The following is a 15360-nucleotide window of genomic DNA, read 5'->3' as shown; positions in this document are numbered from 1 at the left end:
ATTGGTCTATCTCTTCTCCATTCAGCATTTGGTTCTCATTGATCTGGTTACAGCATGATAATCAGTTTGTATTTCCTTGGCAGCTGAGGAAACACAAATACATATGGAGACAGTGTTGAAAAAGTTCATCCAGGGACTCTGAGGAAACACAGACGCTGAAGGAAAGACATTAGAATCAGAATTTGATATTTTCTTGCGTTGGAAAGTTTGTGGTTTGCAGCCAAGTCTCAGATCTTGGAAAGTGGAGTGACTTAATGAGCTAACAGCAAAAATGTGGTTCACTGTCCCTGACTGAACCGCATTACATCAAAGCAGCAGAGTATACTCTGGGGGATTATCTTTGTTTCCAAGGAACTCTGAAGCTCATTTTTCTACCATAGTGGTTTGACTTGAACCGATTACTGCCCTGACGAAACCAAACCGGTATAAGCATGCAGTGAAACTCTCTGAATCATGCATGACCTGTGAGGTTTCATCATCTCTGTGTCTCCAGTCAGATCAACACTCGGGATGCTTCAGGTCAGACGCCCCTGCACCTGGCGTGTGAGCGCGGTGATGCCGCGTGTGTGACGGAGCTGCTCGATGAAAGCCAAGCTCGCACTGACATCAGAGACCGCAACGGGGAGACGCCGATGCACTGTGCCGCCAAGCAGGACTCTACGGCTATCATCCAGGTGAGGCTCAGCAGGAGGGAGCTCACAGTTACGTTTCATTCTATCAACCTTTGATCACTCCATCCTCTCGTTACCCAGGTTCTGTGCTCGCGGCTCTGCCCCGGGGTTAATGAGCTCAACAACAACGGGGAGACGCCGATTCATGTGGCGTGCCGTCTGGGACGTGTGGAGTCTGTCAAAGCTCTCCTAGGGGGTGGGGCCAAGTGTGATGTCATTGGTGGCGCTGGGTACCCGATACACAGTGCAATGAAGTACAGCGAGAAGGGGTGAGTGGAGGCAGAGATGAGAATGCAGGTGGTCTAAGTCAGTTGTTCTCAAAGTGGGATCCGTGAAATAATTTGAATTCATTTCTAATAAATTATAAAATTGTGCTGTGTCATTACAAAACAGCATATACACCATTGTTATGATACCATTTGGTGGCTCGAAGGGATATGTGAGTCTTGCTACTGTTAATTTTCTGAAAGCTTTTAAGATCAATTACTTGAAAAGTATAAATGCTGTCATGATGAGTCCACAAGGAATGAAATGACCCTCTGTTTTAAAGTATACAAGTGGTATTTACTTGATTCAAATTGAAGTCTTATCTGTTTATCACTATGGTACAGGTCTAAAGTATTTACATTGATACGTTTTACAATACAAATAGTTCCAAGGGCAACTAAGAGTGCAAATGGTAGTAAGCATGTGCTTTAGTGATGGGAAGTTTGGCTCTTTTCAGAGAGCCGGCTCTTTTAACTCGGCTCCCAAAGAAGATCCTCTTTCGACTCCCGAACGGCTCTTAATTTAGGATCTTTTATAGCCATATATTTTACCTTAACTTTGCAAAAAATAATGGTTTGTGTTGAAAACCCTTTGACGTACGGTGTTTTTATGAGAAGCCTTATAATTGCCCAATTTTGTGCATTTATTCTGTTACAAAACCATTCTAACCCTAAAGGGTTATGATTAGGGTTAGGGTTGTGATTAGGGTTAGGGTTAGGATTAGGATTAGGATTGTGATTAGGGTTAGGGTTAGGGTTAGGATTAGGGTTGTGATTAGGGTTAGGGTTAGGGTTGTGATTAGGGTTAGGGTTGTGATAAGGGTTAGGGTTGTGATTAGGGTTAGGGTTGTGATTAGGGTTAGGGTTGTGATAAGGGTTAGGGTTAGGGTTAGGGTTGTGATTAGGGTTAGGGTTGTGATAAGGGTTAGGGTTGTGATTAGGGTTAGGGTTAGGGTTGTGATTAGGGTTAGGATTAGGGTTAGGGTTGTGATTAGGGTTAGGGTTGTGATTAGGGTTAGGGTTGTGATTAGGGTTAGGGTTAGGATTAGGGTTAGGGTTGTGATTAGGGTTAGGGTTGTGATTAGGGTTAGGGTTAGGGTTAGGATTAGGGTTGTGATTAGGGTTAGGGTTAAGATTAGGGTAAGGGTTGTGATTAGGGTTAGGGTTAGGGTTGTGATAAGGGTTAGGATTAGGGTTAGGGTTAGGATTAGGGTTAGGGTTAGGATTAGGGTTAGGGTTAGGATTAGGGTTAGGGTTAGGGTTAGGATTAGGGTTGTGGTTAGGGTTAGGGTTAGGATTAGGGTTAGGGTTAGGATTAGGGTTAGGGTTAGGATTAGGGTTAGGGTTAGGGTTGGGATTAGGGTTGTGATTAGGGTTAGGATTATGGTTAGGGTTAGGATCATGGTTAAGGTTAGGGTTTGGGTTAGAACCAGAACTAAATTTAAGCAAACAGAACCAGAACCAAACTCATGAAAACAGAACCAGAACCAAACTCAAGCAAACAGAACCAGAACCAAACTCAAACAAACCGAACCAGAACCGAACCAGAACCGAACCAGAACCGGACCAGAACTGGACCAGAACTGCACCCAAACCAGAACCGGACCAGAACCAAACCGAACCTGACTGAACCGTACCGAATCAGAACCAGAACCGAACCGGACCAGAGCCGGACTAGAACTGCACCAGAACCGAACCAGAATCGAACCGAACTGAACCGTACCGAACCAGAACCGAACCGGACCAGAACCGGACCAGAACCGGACCAGAATCGGACCAGAACCGGACCAGAACTGCACCCGAACCGAACCAGAACCAAACCAGAACAGAACCAGAACCGAACCAGAACCGAACCAGAACCGAACCAGAACCAAACCAAACCAAACCAGAACCAAACCAGAACCAAACTACAACCAAACCAGAACCGAACTCAAGCAAACAGAACCAGAACCAAGTCAAGCAAACAGAACCAGAACCAGAACAAAACTCGAGCAAACATTATTAATGACCTCAGGTTGTCATTGAAAAAAATCAGATGCCTCAGCTTGGATGGGCTGATCCGATTTCTCCTCTCAGTGAGTATTTGCCCGGTCTTTGCGAAGAACCCTAACCCTAACCCTCTCAGAAGGAACAGATGAAGCCACGATACACAGCCTCCCCTCCATCACCTATATCCTCACATGTTATGACCAATCAAAACAAAGTTCTGCTGTGAGCAGAGCTGGGGCTGAGCACTGTGAGAGCTAAGCAGCGTAAGGAAAAAACTGGGGGCCGGCTCTCTCTCGATGCGAGCCGGCTCTTCTGATTCACTATAAAGCATCGGCTCTCAGAGCTTTTTATCATGACACATCACTAATGTGCTTAATCTGTGTTACAATTATGAGGGGGTCCTTGGACAATTTTCTCACCTGTAAGGGGTCCCTGGCTCCATAAAGTTTGAGAACCCCTGGTCTATGTAATGGTAGATTACTGATGGTTCTGTGGCCTCTAATCCAGGAAGTTTGAGGTTTTCACATGCATACTCAGTAGTCCTTCTGCAGTGTCCAAAGTTACATTTAGAAAATAGTAAAGCTGATACAGGAAGTTTGTCTATAGTTATTTTATTAAAATGTAATGGACTTCTAGCTCTACTGAAAGGCTTTTACTCTTGTAAGTTTTTGCAGAACACTTTATTGCCTGTTGTTTTATTGACAGAGTAAAACAGGACATCAAATAGAAAATATGAATAGCTCTTGGGAGTACCTCTTAAGTCCAATTTACACAGGAAGCGTTATGCCGTGCTCTGTCAGCGCCATGACTGCACAGCCGATACGTTCCTGTTCTAGTCAATGCTCATGTTTACACCAGGAGCTTGGTGGACTCTAGTTTCTATGGAACCCGCATCCAGCACACATTAAGCTGAACAGATGAAGATCGATCTGGACAGGAAGTCAGGCACAAGGATGGCATGTAACATCATCAGTTTTAAAATAAAACACCATATATGGACTCCCGGCCGTTTAAAATATCATATAGATCAGCAATACTCATTGATTATGGATGTAATGTTAACTGCTACAAAACAGCCACATAGCCGTGATCCATGTCGACCACAACTTTACTTCAAGATGATAACTGTGTCAGAAGGTAACAGGACAACAAAGTAGAGCACAGTTATTAATATTAAACACATTTAAACCTGCAAAAAAGAAAAGTTTATTTTTATGCAGCATACTCAGCAATGATAGAACCAAACTTAATCAATTCTGTATCTCTGGTTTCTCTCATATTTTATAGATCAGCTGAGGTTGTTACATTCTTTTACAGTGTGTTACAGTGAAGTTAAGATATGAAAGGCTTTTTCTTATATTTTCTCAGATGGGTTACTAAAACTGTTGTCGACTCTAAGCAAGATTGTTTAAAAGGTATTTAGTGATGTACTTAAGTTTATGTTTATCATTAAATTGTGCTCTTTTCTGATCTGTTTGCCCGTCAGCTGTGTGGAGGAGATCCTGAAAGCAGACTCGGGTCAGCTCCAGGCCGAGGACTCCTTGTATGGAGGGACGCCGCTCCACTGGGCCAAAACAGCAGAGGTGAAAAATATTACATTATGAGCTTTGTGATCAGAAAAGTAACTGTTAGCTTTTTGAATTCAGTCCATATTTGAATGATGTTGTATATTGTGCATCAAGAAAAGCAACATGTCAAAACTTTAGTTTGCAAAGAGTGGATTCAATGAAATTGTAAGCAGTTTAACTCTCTTACAAGCACAAATGTATAACTGATCCTCCAGGCGTTGATGGTGTCCTGTTCCTGCGGTTGCTCCGGACTCTGAAACTAACACACTCAGTGAGGAGTGAGATGTTTCAAAGAGGAACAGTAACCAACCTTGGTGCTGTCATGGACAGTGATTTTAAATTAGATAAACTGTAGTCAGATTTTGTTTTTACCATTTGATGCTTTTATCTAAGATCAAATCGGTTTTATCTTTTAATGATTTTGAGAAAGTTATACATGCTTTTATTTCAACTCGTCTGGACTACTGTAACAAACTTTATTTAGGCTTTAACCAGGCCTCCCTGTCACGGCTAAAGTCAGTCCAAAATGCTGCTGCTTGCCTTTTAACTGGTACCCGTACGCAAGAGCACATTACCCCCATCCTCGCCTCCCTCCACTGGCTCCCTGTTCATTTTAGGATTCATTTTAAGATTTGATTGTTTGTTTTTAAATCGTTAAATGGAGTAGCTCCAGAGTATATTTCTGACCTCCTGCAAAGATACACCCCCACAAGGACTTCTTAGACCAGGCTTAAAAACCAGGGGTGGATAATTTTTTATGTGTTTTTTAACCAATTTTTTAATTGTTTTATGATGATTCTTTTATTTTATTCTATTTTACTTTCTGACAGCATTTTTTGTTCCGTGTGTTTTAACTTATTTTACCTCACTGTGCAGCACTTTGCTAAACCCATTTTAAAAATGTGCTGTATGAACCAAGTGGATTGGATTGGAGGAACTTTAAGGCACTGTAGATAAATCTCCCCGCTCTCTCTGCCAGATGTGTCGTTTGCTGCTTGAACACGGCTGTGCGGTGAACTACCTCAGTAAGACCGGAGAGAGCGCCCTCCACATTCTGACCAAGAAGGGACGCTTCGAGGCCTCCATGGTGCTGCTCACGCACGGAGCCAATGCTAACCTGAAGGGCCAGGACGGAAACACGGCTCTGCACCTGGCTATGAAGGTGTGTGGACAAAATATAATCCCTGCTTCCTCGCTTATGTCTCACAGATTACAGAGAAAATCCTTTAACGATAATCTAAATGATTCAGAAAGGTTAGAGGAATGTCAGGGAGTCATTTGTTTTAGTAGAAAAAGCAAAATATTTTAAAATGTATTAAAAGTAAATATTTCAGATGAATAACTTTAAGAAGAGAAGCAGATGCTGTTTTTTCATGGATTTGCCCTCCAAAATAAAATCCTGTGACTCTGTGTTCATCAGATGGACCACATGGAGCTGATCAAGGCTCTGATCGTGTTCGGGGCTGACGTGGAGATCCATAACGACCTTGGAGAAACCCCGGGACTCATCGCTGCTCGCACCAGCAAAGGTAAAAGAGAAAGATTCAAACCGGGAGGAGAGGTGATGAAAAGTGAACGAGGTAGGAAGGAAGGTGACAGGGGAATTAAAAGAAGAAAGAGAGGAAGCAAATGAAGATGGATTACAGATTAACTAAATATGCTCAACCTAACAGGCCAGTGTCATTTTAACACGTTAACATCTTATGTGACTCATTTGAGTGCATGTGTTCAACCGTACAGTCAAGCTTGTGGTACAGTAGGAGTGGAATGAGTCATTTACTAAATGACTGACTTTTACTTTTTTTGGTGCATGATCTCTGAATAAGGTTTTCAAGCTTGTCTTACTAATAATATAAATATTTTTTTGTTTTATGATAATAATAATAATGGTTTTATTTGTAGACCACTTTTCAAAAACCAAGTTTCAAATAAAATAGAATAAAACAGAATAAAAAGAATAAAATAAAATATAATAAAATAAATTAAAACAGAATAAAATTAAATACAATTAAATAGAATAAAATAAAATGGAATAAGATCAAATAAAATAAAATAAAACAAAATATGATAAAAACAAAATAAAGCAGAATAAAATAAAAAAGAATAAAATAAAATAGAATAAAATAAAACAGAATATAATAAAATAAAATAGAATAAGATACAATAAAACAGAATAAAATACAATTTTAAAAATAAAAATAAAAAAGAATGAAATCAAATAAAACAGAATGAAATCAAATCAAATCAGGAAAGGCTCTTCGATAAAAGTATGTTTTAAGAAGAGATTTAAAAGAGCTCAATGACTCAGCAGACCTGATCTCCTCGGGCAGATGGTGTGGGACCCCTCACTGTGAACGCCCTGTCCCCTTTCCTTTTCATTTTTGTATTTTGAATGCACAATAAACCTCTGCCCGAGGATCTCAATACACGTGTCAGCTCATAAGGTACTAAAAGGTCTGCTATATAGTAAAACTAAATATTAAACCATTAAAAGAAAATAAGATGCTATACTTAACAAATAAAAATAAATAAATACATAAATAGATAAAATAGAACAAAAGTGACTAAAATTTGAACTAGATAATAAATAAATAAATAGAAAATAAATAAATAAATAAAACTGTTATAAGAATGAATGAAACTCAGTTAAAAGCGAGAATAAAAAGGTAGGTCTTGAGTTTGCTTTTTAAAAAATTTAAGTGGAAACATAGAGTGAAACTTTACCTTAATGTCTTGAAATTGTGGAAAGAGGTTATTTATCTGTTCACAAACAGAAGTCAGTCATGAGCATGTTTGTTGTTTCAGCACAGGGATAATGTTGTGTGAAAACAGAGTCTTGATGCTTTGAAACAGAAGTGGTGCTGAAAGGAAGTTGGAGACATTTATTGATTCTGAAAATGCATGATGATTGCTAACAGCTCTCTCTCTCTCTCTCTCTCTCTCTCTCTCTCTCTCTCCCTCTCTCTCTCTCTCTCTCTCTCTCTCTCTCTCTCTCTCTCTCTCTCTTCTCTCTGTCCGTTTTCTCATCTCTCTGCTTTGTATGGTGTGTTTGCATGTCTAACATGTTGACTTGCATGTGTGTGTGTGTGTGTGTTAACATGAAAGGTCCGAATAGAAAGATACTGCTGGACATGCTGTGTAGTGTAGGGGTCCAGCGCTGCCTCCCACCCTCCCCCGGCAGTCCTCCCCCAATCTCCAACACGGTCAAGCCTGCAGGCATAGGTAACGCCACCATCCCTCCTCCTGTCCTCCCGACACTGAAGTCCTCCCCTCTGTTTAATGTTGTTTCTGATCCATCCAGGTAGTCCATACATGTATACATGATACTGGAGAATTCATTTTTATCATAACTCCACATTTATTTTTCACTTTTTACTGAAGGTTTGACAGTGTGGGCAGCTGAGATTTTCATACAGTACAAGTTAATTTTATTACCAACCTAGAACATTTGAAAATCCTTAAAAATGCCAAAATGCATTTTTTTGCATGAGGAGAGCTGCTCTGTTCTGTATTTATATTAAATGATTAACAGGAATAATTTACAATAAAGAAAATTAGATGACCATTGTACAACACACAGGAGAGGAGAGAAGGATACAGTATGTTATTGTATTTTTACATGTCTTTTCTTCCCTTTCTTTTTTATTTAATTGAGTTTATTTGTTTTTATCTATTTTTTATTATCTGACTATTTTTGCGATGGCATAGATAAGTTATGTGACCCTTTTCTTTACCTTTTGTTAATTAATTAATTAATTAATTAATTAATATATTTTTTTAAATGTATTTCTTTCTTTTCCTTTTGTTTATTTATTTATTTATTTATTTATTTATTTGTTTATGTATTTATGTATTAATTAATTGATTGATTGATTTATTCATTCACTTTTCTTTCTTTTCCTATTCTTTATTTATTTACTCATTTTCTTTTTTTCTTTTTTTTATTGAAGCAGATATGCAATTTTTTTGTGTATATGAAATTCTGCAAAAATATTAATGTTTATTTTTTCATTCATTTTTCTTTATTTTCCTTTTATTAAATAATTTATTAATTTATTCTTTCCTTTTTTCTTTCTTGTCTTTTTGTTTATGGAAGCAGAAACACAAATTGTCTGTGTATGTAAAATTCTGCAAAACTATAAATGTGATAAAAAGTCGGAAAAAGTAATACAATTGTAAATTATGAGAAAAAAAATATGGCAAAAATAAAAATACAAGTTGTAGCTGTCCTCATATGTTAGTGAGGGCTATGATTATTTTTAATTATCAATTTTATTTTACCTTTATTTTACCAGGATTATTCCCATTGAGATACAAAGTCATAGTTGCCATAGTGAGATTGTGACTTAAAAACATAACCTCTTTGGAAACTCTCCCATCAATTAGCAAACATTGTCTCATGAAATTAAATTGTGAAACCATATTAGTTGTACGTCCTCATAAATCCTCCCCTTTGCTTGTAGAAAACCCTGTTAACCCTTTTCCTCTCTTCCTTTTATGCATGATTTTGACGTTGTGTTGATCTTATACCAATAACTGTTTTAATTGGCTGACAGGGTTTGATGACATCATGTTTATGGGGGCTGCAGTCAGTGCAATGAGCAGAGGCACGTCTGAAGTGGACGGCACCAAAACAGGGAGAAAAACGTAAGAAACCGTGACTGCTTCACTGGCTGACTATCTCAGTCTCATTAATTTATACTTCAACCCTCTTCTAATCCTCTCCTCTTCTCTGTAGGATGGACAGACTGTTGTGTCTGGACGGTGGAGGTATCAAAGGCCTGGTGTTGATCCAGATGTTGATCGCTCTGGAGAGAGAGGCCGGCCGACCCACCCGAGAGCTCTTCGACTGGGTCGCCGGCACCAGCACTGGAGGAATCCTGGCTCTCGCTATAATTCATGGTGTGTGTGAGCTTCTCCCTTTTTTTTCCTTATTCTGAATGCAGCGTTACAGAAAAACAACAACAATTTTTTCTCCTCCTCGTAGGTAAGTCCATGGAGTACCTGCGCTGCCTGTACTTCAGGATGAAGGAGCAGGTGTTCAAGGGGTCACGACCTTATGAATCAGCTCCACTGGAAGACTTCCTGAAGAAGGAGTTTGGAGAGAACACCAAGATGACAGATGTCCAGTACCCCAGGTAACTGTTTACGCTTAATGTTGATGTGCAGAAAACTTTACTCCAAGATGGAAAGCACTCAAGAGTAAAATGGTAACATGCACAAAAAATATGAAACAACCATACCCATAAAGACTCCTCTGAAGACTCAGTGTGCAGCCAATTACTTCAAATTAAGTTGTAGAATAGACAAATTCTGTTGGGTTTGGATTTAGTGTCCTGGTGTTTTGAGTCCCATAAAGCCTCTTCGTCTGGAAACATGACTCAGCGTTTGATAATGAATTCGTTTTGGTGTTTTATCTTGCAAATCTTGGTTTAAAAGTTTTAAAGAGAATCTGATCAAAACATCTTCTAAACAAAAGCTGCCCTCATTTCACCCTCCCCTCTTCTTCTCTCCATGTGCAGGGTGATGGTGACCAGCGTTCTAGCCGACAGACATCCAGGAGAGCTGCACATCTTTAGGAACTATGACCCTCCTTCCATCCACAGAGAGCCCCCATATGCTACCACTGCCACATTCAAGCCCCTCACCATCCCACAAGGTACAGTTGCATGTACAGTTGTATGGTTGCTGGCCTGTTGCAGCATTTTGTTAAGGAGGAGTGGTGCAGTGGTTGCTGGACGGCAGCATCAAGCAACATTTAAAAACCTCCACTGGGTGACTTTCAGTGACTTTAAATCCTAACACCCCTGAAGTGAACTCCTCAGCTCCTTCAGGATATGAAACCAGGACTGCGAGGCTCTGTGTGGAGGAAAAGCTGAATTTGTATGTCTTTGTTGATCTGTAGTTCGGTCCTGCTGTGTTATCTGAGTGCTAGCCGTGTTTTTTTCACAGGATGGGAGGATGAGGATGTGTTGATAGTAGGATACAGAGAAGAGCCAACCAGAAAGCGTAGGAAGGTGACAGATGAAGGTGTGTGTCTGTGTGAGTGGAACATTTTGAAGGGTTCACAAAGACTTTCATTTTGTCACTCGGCTTTAAGGCAACATCCCACAAGTCACCATTTCTCCATGTTTGAAGATTATTAACAATCAAGTCTAATTCAAAACAGCAAGGTTCATGAGTTTCATTCATAATCCATGTTCTTCCAGCACAGCAGCCTTCCAGCTCTCTATGGATGAATGTGTGTTCTGTGAGCATGTGTATGTTCTGTCTGCAACTTCTAGTCTTCAATCCTGCTCCCAGAATCAAAGTCTGATGACGTGTTCGATGACTGTATAAAATTCTCTCTGTTTTTACACCAGAACAAACAGTGTGGAGAGCCGCCCGCTCCAGTGGCGCCGCCCCCACCTACTTTCGACCAATGGGACGCTTTCTGGATGGAGGGCTGCTGGCCAACAACCCAACACTAGATGCTATGTCAGAAATCCATCAGTACAATAAAGCCTTAAAAGCAGAGGTAACACTGCACCCTATTCATCACTGCCCCCATTATATCTTCATTCACTTCTTAACACAGACGGGTTATTGAAGCATTGATTTGTCATCATTTATTTATCTATGTCCTCCTTTTCTTACTCCTCCCAGGGCAAAGAGAGGGAGGTGAAGAAGTTGGGTATGGTGGTGTCCCTCGGCACAGGTAAGCCTCCTCATGGGTTCTGAATATATGAATAATGTATTTAATGCTTCTTTGAGCTAAATTCAGAACTAAAGTCACTTCATGTGCCTGAACTCATTTTTATTTATATAGCACCTTTCATAGATTCAAGCATGCAGCCCAAATGCTTCACATATCAAACACAGAGACAGAAAATAAGATCAATAGTTTCAATGATACAAGAATGAAACAAGATAGAGGAAAGTAATCTGAAATACTTAAAAATAAAAATAAAATCATCACAATAAAATCAATAAAATAAAATCATCACAATAAAATCAATAAAATAAAATCATCACAATAAAATCAATAAAATAAAATCATCACAATAAAATCAATAAATAAAATCAGATAAAGATCAGAAAATTAGAATAAAATAATTACAATAAAATCAGATAAATGTCAGAAAAATGAAATAAAATCATTACAATAAAATATCATAAATACCAGAAAAATAAAACAAAATCATTACATTAAAGTCAATATCATAAATTATCATAAATACCAGAAAAATAAAATAAAATAAAAACAAAATGAAATAAAATAAGATAAGATAGAATGAAATAAAAAGTAAAAATGATGCTAAAACAATGGTAATAATTTGGTCCAGGGGTAAACAGAAATGACTCCAAGTTAAAAGTCAGATTTAAAAGATAGTTAAAGGCAGACAGTACGTCTTACTGAAAATATGGAATCCGATATTTTATTTTATTTTATTTTCATTTAAAAGGACCATGCATTTTAATTAACATTTTTGTAAATATGCCAGAATTAGCCAAAAGGCTAGTTTACATCTGTAGTCCATTACCAGACGTTAAAAATGCATCCTTAAAAGATCAAGATTAAACAAGAAAATAAATAAATAAAATAAAATAAAGTATAATAAAATGAAAATTAAAAAAATCTATGTTTTGCATTTTGGATCTTTGATAGAAAGGTACACTCAACTTAGCTTCAGATAAAGGTGACTTCCAGTTTATATAGTTATATATATATATTTTTTTTTTTACAAAATCTCTTCTCAATTGTTCTTCCGCTCTTCTTTCTCACACTCCTCAAGCCATCCTCAGTTTGTGTTTCGCTGCATTTTGCTTTTCAGTTGGAATCAAGTTTCCTCAGCTGCTGTTAATTTGCTCAAGATGTAAGGCAGCTGAATGACTGCCTTTTTTGCTCTGCCTGAATGACAGAGCAGCATTAGTTCCCCTGTTTTTTAACTTGTATTGTACCTGTGCTCCTGTGCATCTCCAGGTAAACCTCCTCAGGTGGTGGTGAGCTCTGTGGATGTTTTCCGACCCACCAACCCTCTGGAGCTGGCCAAGAGCTTCGTAGGAGCTAAAGAACTGGGCAAAATGCTTGTGGACTGTGTGAGTAGAGCTCCTTTCTTCAGCCGAAACGTGATATATGTTTCAAACTTTATCATGAACTCTGCTTCACTATTCTTTGAGGAGCCTTTAGTTATTCCTGATATATTAGACACATGAGAAAGTATCTTTTATGGTTCTAGTTTCTTAACTGTATTTCTCTGACTGGACAGTGTACAGACTCTGACGGCTGTGCAGTGGACAGAGCCAGTGCCTGGTGTGAGATGATCGACACCATCTATTACAGGTCAGCTGACTATGACAGTGTCCTCACTCATGTTTACATTTTTAAAGGTTTGAAATGAGAACTATCTCTGAGTAGATGCAGCAGTTCACATCTTATTCACATGGATACTCGTGTAGAGTAGGCATGTATGACACTGCAAACAAGAGGCAGATTGTTTTCAGTACATTCTGCAATGTTTGATACGTGTTTCATTATTAACTCTTATCCACTCTAGATTTATTTGTTGAGTTTTTCTTTTAAATTCCTCACCTACCAAAAGCTATACAAAGACTCACGGTGAGGCAGCCTTTTATCATCAAGGCCCACGTCTGTGGAACAGACTACCTGAGGATCTGAGGGCTGCACAGAGCATAAACATTTTTAAAAGCAAACTCAAGATCGACATTTTTAGTCTCGCTTTTAACTGAGTTTTATTCTTTATAGCTTATAACAATTTTATTTCACCTTACTTTATTTATTTAGAATTTTTATTTTATTTAGTTAAAAAAAAATATTTATTTTATTAGGTATAGCATCTTATTTTCTTGTAATGGTTTAATATTTTAGTGTTTTATTATCTTACAAATGTATTTTATTTTAGTGAGTTTATAAATAATAATAATGATAATAATAATAATAATAATAATAATAATAATAATCATTTTAAAAATAATAAGAATAAGAATAATGATAGTAATAATACCTTTTATTTATAAAAGCGCTTTAAAAGTTTCTCTTAGAAACTTTACCAAAAAATTATTTATACAATAGATAAGTAAAGGAAAGCAAAGCAAAAACAAACAAACAAACATAAAAAAAAATCAATCAATTATAGGTTAAAAGCCTTTAATTTCCTGTGTTGAGTTTCAACATCTTATTTTACCTCCAGTGTTTCCTCATTAATATGTCATAAGAGCGTTTCCCTAGTCCGTTCAACAACTTCTTTTTTATTTTTATCATTATTATTATTATTATTATTATTATTATTATTATTATTGTTGCATTTATTGTGTTGTTAGCCTATGGATCGTGGGGTGTGTTTGGGGTCGAGGCTAGGGTTGGGATTAGGATGGGGGGGTCTTTTAATTTTTATCAAAATATTTTTTTCTTTTTTTATATTAATCTTTTTAGGGCCCGAGCACCGACAAGGTCGGTGAGGCCCTCTTGAAACCTGAGTGATTATTATCATTATTATTCTTTGTTTGTTTGTTTGTTTCTTACGCCGTTTGAATCCCCAATTTGCTTGCCTTAACGCGGCTCAAAAGTCCCCAACTGTTGCACATGCACCAGGCCTGGTTTATTATTATTATTCTATTTTAAGTTGTTTTTTTATGTACAACACTTTGTGTTACAATTTCATTGTGTGAAAAGTGCTTTATTAATAAAGTCTGATTGATTGATTGACTTTGTTCATTGTATCTTTTGCAGATTGAGCCCCCAGCTATCTCAGGAGGTGATGCTGGATGAGGTGAGTGACGCAGTCCTAGTGGACATGCTGTGGGAAACCCAAATGTATCTGTACGAGAAGAGGGAAAACCTCCAATCCCTGGCGAAGCTGCTACTGACCAACTGAAAGCACAAGAAAAACTCAAACAGAAGAAGCTGTGAAGATGGGACCGTGGAAGCAGAAGCAATGGAGAGTATGAGTCCCATGTGTGGAGTCAAAGCTGAGGATGACTTGTCAAAGAGGCACAAAGCTTTAGAGAGCCATGTGTATATAGAAGGCTGTAACATCTGTGTTGGTGTGTTCTTTCCTGAAACTATTTAAGGCAACGTGACATCAGTATGTTTCATAATCATGCTAACATGACAGTAGCAATATGTGAAACAAGACAGACAAAATTACTGGCCTCTTGAAGGACTAGTTAAGTAGCATTATGTGACCTTATCACTGACTCAATGTTTTTAGTTCACCATTTGTTCATAAACTACTGAAGGACAGAGTGTAGAGAAGTGATATCAACCAAATCAACTCACAGTAACACAGACTGACTAACACTGCTAGATAACTTTCAACCTCCCCCTCCTCATTCCTTCTTTTCCTGTTCTTCTTTTAGCTACAAGTAGCTTCAGAGACATTATCCACTCTTCCACATGTACTGACTTCTTTGTGAGGCCGTGTAATCAAAGGGACCCTGCAGGAAGAATAGAAAATCTCCTGCAGCACAGCTTGGATGATAGTGATAAACGACAAACCATGCTGCCTTATGTATGTGGGACCCAAATTTGTACTTCCTGTCTCTACACACATGTTCATGCCTTCACTGTCTGAGTCATTTATACTGACAATATTTAAAGTAGCACATATTTTGCTTGCACACTGGACACTGTGTCACCTCAGTGTTTTTTTGTCTGTCAAAGTGTCTGATACTCATGCACTGTTAAAACGACTTAAACCTAGACTTGAATTGTCAACTTACTTGAAAGACAGAGAACCAGAAGTTGCACTGCTACTTGCACAACATAAACTGGAGGTTGCAAATTATTTCCTATGTTTTTTGTATTTGGTTTAATTACTGAAGTGTATACTGGTATGGCAATAAAATATATTAATATGGTTTCAA

General features: G+C 38.1%; 1 protein-coding gene across 5 annotated transcripts in view; it reads left to right on the top strand.

Moving 5' to 3' along the window:
• pla2g6 (phospholipase A2, group VI (cytosolic, calcium-independent)) overlaps window positions 1-15360 on the top strand; it is a 22945-nt gene extending 7585 nt beyond the window's left edge. For 3 of the 5 annotated variants that reach the window (XM_034679000.1, XM_034678999.1, XM_034679001.1), the window contains 15 exons: window positions 494-674; window positions 753-940; window positions 4413-4509; window positions 5474-5656; window positions 5915-6023; window positions 7600-7716; window positions 9051-9141; window positions 9233-9396; window positions 9482-9632; window positions 10017-10153; window positions 10857-11011; window positions 11140-11191; window positions 12458-12573; window positions 12744-12817; window positions 14225-15360. In XM_034679000.1, coding sequence (XP_034534891.1) covers window positions 494-674; window positions 753-940; window positions 4413-4509; window positions 5474-5656; window positions 5915-6023; window positions 7600-7716; window positions 9051-9141; window positions 9233-9396; window positions 9482-9632; window positions 10017-10153; window positions 10857-11011; window positions 11140-11191; window positions 12458-12573; window positions 12744-12817; window positions 14225-14369 — 1960 coding nt within the window. In that variant the 3' untranslated portion in view covers window positions 14370-15360. Of the gene's footprint in view, window positions 1-493; window positions 675-752; window positions 941-4412; window positions 4510-5473; window positions 5657-5914; window positions 6024-7599; window positions 7717-9050; window positions 9142-9232; window positions 9397-9481; window positions 9633-10016; window positions 10154-10446; window positions 10525-10856; window positions 11012-11139; window positions 11192-12457; window positions 12574-12743; window positions 12818-14224 lie in introns of all 5 variants that reach the window. The other 2 variants (XM_034678997.1, XM_034678998.1) reach the window with 1 other exon arrangement.

The sequence above is a fragment of the Notolabrus celidotus genome, unplaced genomic scaffold (assembly GCF_009762535.1).
Source record: "Notolabrus celidotus isolate fNotCel1 unplaced genomic scaffold, fNotCel1.pri scaffold_287_arrow_ctg1, whole genome shotgun sequence".
NCBI classification, from domain to species: domain Eukaryota; kingdom Metazoa; phylum Chordata; class Actinopteri; order Labriformes; family Labridae; genus Notolabrus; species Notolabrus celidotus.
This window is presented reverse-complemented; position numbering and strand designations above follow the sequence as displayed.